This window comes from Bremia lactucae (genome assembly GCF_004359215.1).
Source record: "Bremia lactucae strain SF5 chromosome Unknown BlacSF5_NotPlaced_200_SHOA01000120.1_2678225bp, whole genome shotgun sequence".
NCBI lineage: Eukaryota > Oomycota > Peronosporomycetes > Peronosporales > Peronosporaceae > Bremia > Bremia lactucae.
The window spans coordinates 593,124-600,803 of record NW_027152213.1 but is presented as its reverse complement, the minus strand read 5'-3'; the positions used below and the strand labels follow the sequence as shown (position 1 = coordinate 600,803).

General features: G+C 46.6%; 1 protein-coding gene across 1 annotated transcript; it reads left to right on the top strand.

Annotated features, from left to right (window-relative positions):
* Window positions 1-6,735: 6,735 nt before the first annotated feature.
* On the top strand, window positions 6,736-6,951 carry CCR75_008063 (uncharacterized protein; the record flags this gene model as incomplete). The annotated part of the gene is made up of 1 exon (XM_067966118.1): window positions 6,736-6,951. One exon carries the CDS (start codon window positions 6,736-6,738, stop codon window positions 6,949-6,951), a length of 216 nt encoding a protein of 71 aa, XP_067814761.1.
* Between the last annotated feature and the right edge of the window lie 729 nt (window positions 6,952-7,680).

Here is a 7,680-nt window from a genome sequence, read left to right as displayed (position 1 = left end):
GACTATTTCGTGGATCTTTCCTTCCTTTAATTCGGCAAGGAACAGATCCCACGACATCTCCGGGAGATTTACTATCTCCTCGGCAGATTTAAAGACTTGCCGGAGCACCTCAACTGAGGATGCCTCCGCAATTTCGTCTTTGACGGCCTCGAACACCTCGTTCGAAGGCCCGTCCTCTTCATTAGAGACTGATCCAAAGGTCACTCGTTTAGACGTGCCTTTGATCGTCCTAATCTGTCGGGTACTCGTTTTTCGAGTTACCACGACCCTTTTCTGGGAAGCGGGTGCCGTTGCACTCCTGGCTAACGCACCCCTTCCAACCGCACCAGGCTCTTGGCACTGTGCCGGTTTATGCGACGCATGACTTCTTGTCAGCTCGCCGTCTACTGCCACAGGCTCTCGGCTCTGTGCAGGACATTCGGACGCATGACTACTTGTCATCGTCCTATTCACTACCTCAGTCTCCACGAGCTGGGTAGGAATTGGTGACGTTTGACATCCCGTCAACGCACCCTCAACTGTGTTCGACACGACATCAGTTGCATAGGCCTCTCGCAGGAGCACATCCTTTCCGGTGTCCTGCGTAGAGTTCGCAACTGTGCGTGTACGCCAGTCTATCCATGGTTGGTACTTTGCCAACCATGGCATGCCTAGGATGAGGTCATACGGACTCTCCATTCCTAGCACTGTGAACTTCTCTTTACAAGAGAAGTCACTAAAGCTGAAGGCGAGTTCTACCTGAACTCCCTCAGACTTAACGAGCGCGCCGTTCGCTAAACGAACGGTCGCCTCTTCTCGCTTGCCATCCTGGCAAAGCGACTCAAACATCGCCGGTCTCTTTCTTAGAGCCGCGAGTTTCACAAAATTTTGTGATGCACCCGAATCCACTAGGAGGGTCATCACCTGGTCATAGCCTCTTACATGAGCGCTATAGACCAGCAGGGTTGAGGTCCGAAATTTCGAGACCTCAGGGACTATGCTACCCATTTGTTCCACAACTCTGAACTTAGGGGTAGCTTCAGAGTCCGCGTCAGTAGGGCATCCCGCCCCTACTGCGCTCCTGCATTTCCCGACCCCTCAGTGGTCGATGCAGAACTCATGCGTCTCGCACGCTGGTTCTTGCCATCGCCCTTTGGGTAGGGAGTCCTCTTGCTGGGCATCTTCGCCCCAGCAGGGACCCTGGCATAGCAGCGAGCCATCATATGGCCGCTTGCCGCATTTAAAACAGACAACGTCTGCATTGCCCAACTCCATGGGAGTGGCATCTGACCTCTCGGCCGACGGCTTATACCAAGCTGTCGCCGAGGCACTGTTGTAGGATTGCTCCTCAACCAAGGAAATTTGTATTGTCTCTTCCATCGTCGACGGCACCTTTCTGAAAAGGGCCTGTCGCTATGGGCAATGCCGTAGTCCGTTCATAAACGTAAGCACCTTTATGTGCTCCGGAATCGGACCTACGGTTATGGACGCCGACAGCGAGCGCATCTCTTGCACATACTCTTGCAGAGATCGCTTCACCTGTCGCGCTCCAAAGAAGCGCGCCTGAAGCAACACTTCGTTGTTCGGCGGCTGGTACATGGCGCGAATCTTTTCCTTAAAGATCGCCCATGCAGGGAACGCCTTTCTGTCCGCCATAAGCGCCGAGTAAGCCCACTCTGAGGCCTTACCGCGCAGATGCGACATGGCGTACGACACCACCCGGCTGTCGTCCCCGATGAGCTGCGCGACACCGCATTGCTCCACGACTAACAGCTAGTGGATAATCTTGTGCGCTGCAGTTCCATCGAACTTGGGCGGGTCCATCCGAACGGGCCTCGGCTGATGCGGCCGGGCAGAGAGCATCTCAACAGTCCTGTTGAGAGCCTCGCTCCGAGCCTGATCATACCTCAGCTCATCCTGAGTCTGAGTGACGGACTCCGCCGCAGCATGGCTCTATGCCTCGGACGCGGCTCTCCGCTGTCCGAGCACAAATGCCTCAAATTGCTCCAACTGAGTAACATGTTGCTTAGGAGGACTACCCAGAAGCCTTACCAGGGCTTGTTCACCAAGTCCCTGCGCCATGCGCCCTACCTCCTGATGATGTTCGGAGAGGTGGGGGAAATGAGCTCAATCGATGTAGAGGCTCATTCTCACGTACACACGCCGAGATGCTAATCTTGGAAGGATTTCAAGTGCTACCTAGTGTAAGCGGGTACGTCTTAATGCGGTCACGCTCTATTTAGGCAGAGACCCTAGCACAGCGAGGAAGCGGTTAGACCGTCTTCTCTTGCGTGCAGTGAGGTAGTTGTGGTGGGCGCCTTAGCGAACTCACCCAACGCACTAAGTACTCTGGTAAAGTTTCGTCACGGGAGCGATAATCCGGCTCCTCGTGCGCACTTACCAAGTCGGAAGTAGTTTTCAGACTGATTTATTTTTAATCGCATTAATAATAAATGCCTATTTTACTAATCAAAAATGTCATCTCTGTAGATAACACTAATATGTATTGTGAGCATATCTTTCTAGATACCTCGCGTAATGGATAACGCTAGCCGTCATTCCTTCTAATGTGAATGCATCTATGTGCATCACATACACAAGGGTTGGTTCACAAATGTGAATTACACCCGAGTGGTGGGTCTAGTTACTTTATTTAAGTAAAATTGACCATCCCCTTAAATACACCAAGTGTACTTGACGAAGATTGTGTAACATTAGGGCAACTTTAGCCCGTTACACCCACCTTTAGCGTTTTGCTTTACTCCTAAGAAATCATCAAAATAATCCCAGGAGCGGTAATATATCACATCCAGGTAAAAAATATTGACATGAGTCCCACGCGCACAATCACTACAATGAGCATGATTGTCCACCGCATCAATTATACACCTCTGCTTAAAGGACCCTTCTGCGTTGAAGTGCTGACTAACAGCTTGTAAATACGGCCACCTGCAATTGTCTTACTTCTGATAGCATATAGGAGGTACAGCATTGTCCTTAAGGCTATAGAGATCTTAAAAACAGATGCAACCTCATCCTCTTCGCTTATTTACGCTTCAAGATTTGTCGTGTTTGTCCGCCTCCGTAAAAGATTTCTTATAGCAATGACTAAATTTCATTTTTACGATAGCGATACTTCAAAAATAGGAAGAATTGTAGTATTCAGCATACCAAGTGATCAAAATCAAATACAGACAAATAATTTACGTCCGTCAGTTTCACCTTCTTGCGCAATTATCGCTGCTTTACGTTGCCTGTGATGACATCAAGTCCGTCTATTACGAACTCGTCGTGCTTCTATTGCAACTTCGTGGGGTTACGGTTGCTATATGGGAGGCAAACTTTGGGCAGACTCTGCGTATGGGTGAATGCGGCGAGCCCCGCATAAAATGAACTTTTCGACGAATCTTAAATTAAACTCAGCGACACTCTTGATTGCCGCAAATTCATTTAAAATATTGCGTGCCGCCTGATAGGGCATGCACCGAATGCTTTACTACACAATCCACCTGTATTCGTCTAAATTCTAATATTAGTAAATTTTAGTACATAAGCTGTATTATATGTCTTTTGCCGCGCAATAACTACTTATTGTCGACTATCCGAGTAAGAATATTTGGCTGTCGACATTCCTACACAGATTCCTAGCAGCCTAAGCAGCTGGTGCGAAAAGGTGGATGTAAGCCTTGAGTCTCTTTGATTGAAAATTAATGAGCGCTTGACGTCCACCAGTCCTTTGAAATTGAGAGGGCGGTTCATGGTATTAAAAAGCAAGGCAACGAACTCAAAAACTTGTTTAGACGACATGTAAATTAAAAACGCATGCGTTACGGCGATAATATTAACTTTGACCAAACGAGTCCAAAGTTATATTTGGCTGTACTGGGCAATTTTGTCAAAGCTGGAACACCTCCACGCTTTGATATTAAATGCCTCGAGCCGTTGGTATAATTATAAGACAAATTGATTGTCGTCATGTGTCTACCAGTTTTGGCTATTTGCTCTTACTCGAATGACCGCCTTTACGCGTGCACTATATTGGGGTTGCTCGTTAATTAAAATTATTACTCTTAAAAGGAATAATACATATGACATTTGACTTTGATAACTTTCTCGTATAAATTCACTGAAGCGATCACCCCAAAAGATCGTCGTAGAAACCGATATTTGGTCGTATTGATTGACTAAAAGTCAAATTACGTTCGTGTATTTGCGGCGCGGCAGTAAAATGTTGCAGCAAAGATGTTTCGAGTATTTCCTGGTGTGGTTTCAAAAAGAGTTTAAATTGTCGCATCCACGTCCTGCGAACTGACGGCGGAGGAATGAACTGAGAAAACATTTAATACATCAGATGATAGAGGCTTTTAATTATAGCTTTTTCTCTGTCCCATCAATTGTAAAAGGTTTGAATGAACAGTAGCATTTTTATAGTAAATAAAGAAGCATACGCTCCGAAAGTACTAGACGTTGCAAACATGTCTGCTTGCAAAAAAAGGCTGACCATACTCCCTCCCTCGAGTGTAATGTTCTACCAATAATACGCAATCGATTTATATAAACCGATACTCTGTTTAATTATATTTATTATTGTATTATTCAGTTAAGAAACTCCATTGACAAAGATATGGGCAGTTGAACAATTAATAGGAATATTAAAATTATAATATTAGCAACTTTGACTAACGGAAGCAGACACCCCACAATCTAAGAGAAAAGCCGAAGGCATGAACTAAACCGTCTTCAACATCTGCTATCCATGATTTCTGGTTCAGGTCTTGCACTGATGTACTGGAGCGAGGCTGCAGAGTATGCTGCTTATAGCACTAATCGCAGTCCGACTCGAGCCAATTTGAATCGTGTGTCGCCGATCATAGTGCCCACCGGGCGGGCACCCAGTCTGTAGAGTATAAATGGGCTTGGATTCCCGTACACGGTTTGGCGGGATCCCAAAAAAAGGCACTTGTTCGTCATGCAGAGGGAGCATTAATCCAAAACTCATGGGCATGAGCAAAGAACAAAGGAGTACAAGGTGTTAGAACTCAAGGATAAAGTTGTTACGACAACCCCGACACATCCGCAACATCGAATTGTTCGACAATTCTGCGAAAAAGACATATTGCTAGGCATGGTGATGTCCCAAGCGCGTACCCAAAAGCTTTTACGGAACCTGAGTATTAAATTTATTTGAGATTTTCCGATGGAATGCAAGTGACACAAGACACACTGGACATAATTGGCGTTAAGAGACCTGATGAGTTGGTGCTTCGTCTGAGAAGGAGTTTCTGTGGACTAAAACAGGCAGGAAGACTTTGGCACCGAGTGTTGTGCGACACGCTGATTAAACTTGATTTCATGCAATGTATCAATGGCCCATGTGTCTTCTAAACAGGGCCAACGAGAATGGAGTCTGGCGGATGACCTGCTTATTAGAGGCACAGATGTGGAACGTTTTGATCAATTTGATGCCGACATGCAGGTGCTTGAGCTTAAAGATCTTGGTATCGTTGAGAAGTTCCTCGGAATGCGAATTATGTGGACAGCAGAAGGAGGGTATTATATCGATCAGGAGCAGACGATTGATGAAGTGCTCGAGAAACGTGGTCTTTCTGAAACAACCCCCGGTCTTAATATCTGACGTATCAGTAATCGATGAAGACAACGAGCTGCTGAAGGAAAAGGCTTATTTTACATCGAGTACCTACTATCGAGATTTCCCAGTCTTTAGTTCGGAGGTTGCTGTGGATATCGCGCTGCATACGACGAGATATTGCATTGGCTGTGCACAGAGTGACAAGGCGCAGTGACGCACCAACGATGCAGGATTACAAGCTTGCAAAATAATCGCACGTTATCGAAAGCCGCTTCGACTTCCACGAGACAGCACTACCATTCAGGAAGACGACGTATCCAATTGTCGAGCGTCGCGTAACCAAATCGCCAGCCCACTTGGCATCAGCAAAACCAATGAGCTCTCCCTTGCTTGCGCCGTCAAATACGATCCCAATGTCTTGAACTGTCTTCCGATGTTTGAGATTTCTCGATGCTGCAATCCAGTGTGGCTTCTCATAGCGTTAGCAGACTTGACCACCTCACCAACATCATGTGCAATGTCAGAGCGAGTACATATTGCTACATGGGGACAAAAGGTTGAAGCTACATTTGCTTGAAGACTGCGAGCCTCAATCACCCATCATAAATTTCAGCTACGTGATGCAGACTTTGTGGCTGACACAGAAGTCGAAAGTCAGGAAGTGCAGGCGTGCAGGCTGTGAATGAGATTACTGAAGGGCTGTACTGCAAAAAGCAAGCTGCTGTTGCCCAGTCGACTGCAGAAGCAGAGTTTTTCGCTGCGGCCGTGGGAGGGCGTAAAGCGCTGGGATTGAAGGGAAGCTACGAATAGCTTTAACAGCGCCTTGGGACACCCGTGGTGCTCAAGATTGATAATCAAGCTGCAGTGAAGCAATTCGATAACGAGAGGAGCTCAGCAAGCACGAAACATGTGGATGTCAAGCTCAAATTCCTATGTGACTATCGTTTTTTGAGTGACACAAGTTCCTCTCGCAAAGCAACCTCCCACATGGCACTGTCGGGACCGCGACGTGCTTCCCAATAATTATTGCTGGGTGTGAGGTCGTTCGTGTTCCTGGGGAGCCGGCAGCGCAGTGAATACCTTTAGAACTTGGTCTGACACTTCCACTGATCGTGAAGTAGTTTATTCGCTCTCCTTTGTGCCTTCCCCCTGATGCAACTTATAGGATGAAATACATTTTAGTTGTGTCTTCACGCTCCTTCCTTCACCATGCGCGTCTGTATCGGCTTGTTTCTTCGACTTCGTACGTTTGCGCTGTCGCCAAGAAGAAGACGGTAAAACCGAGTTATGAATCTACGAAGATGATGGTCGCCGATTCATTGACGAAAGTGGTACCAGCTCCAAGAATTCAAGAACTGCTTCGTCTCATTGGACTGACTTGATGCTCATTAAGGCAACGGAAAGAGGTGTTAGAAGAATACGCATTTAATGCATAGTAACCGCCGCCTCGAAGAGATGTTAGGATTTCAAGAAGGAAACGGAGTAACTGCGAGAAGTCGCGGCAAAGAAACCGACAACTGCGATGGGTGGCAGTGTGCATGTATAGGAACCCCTTCTAACTGCATTACAAATATTTTATTTGCCAATAATTGCTGCTGTGAACACTCACGCAGATTGTGCTTCGAACTACAGGCGGCGGTACGAGTGTCTAATTTTTTGCAAAATCAGTTACCTAGGGAGGTTGTTCTGAATTGTGGTTTATAAAACCAACTTTGAAATCAGCACACTCAAAATAAGTAGAATAATGGGGCGATGTGAACCCTCCTACAGTTCTTAGCTACTTATAATCTTCATCTGCACGTCAGTGTACGTGATGTAATCGAGGCACATCACCTTCATGGCATCAGTGTAGGTTGGCTGGTGCTGTTATCAGTCCAAGCGAATGGTGCCTCGTAACACCAAGTACATACGCTCAGATGGGACGCATTGTATCTTGATTGCAACATTTAAACGTAAGTCCCTAGTAGTACAACTACTTAACTTCATCTCGGACACATCTCTTATGGCCCATAGAGCGTAAGGCCAAAGATTTAATTACGGCATTATAATCACTAGTCACGCGTGTGTGGACTGTCTCACATGTGCTGAAGCGAAGGGTTTAATAACCAAGC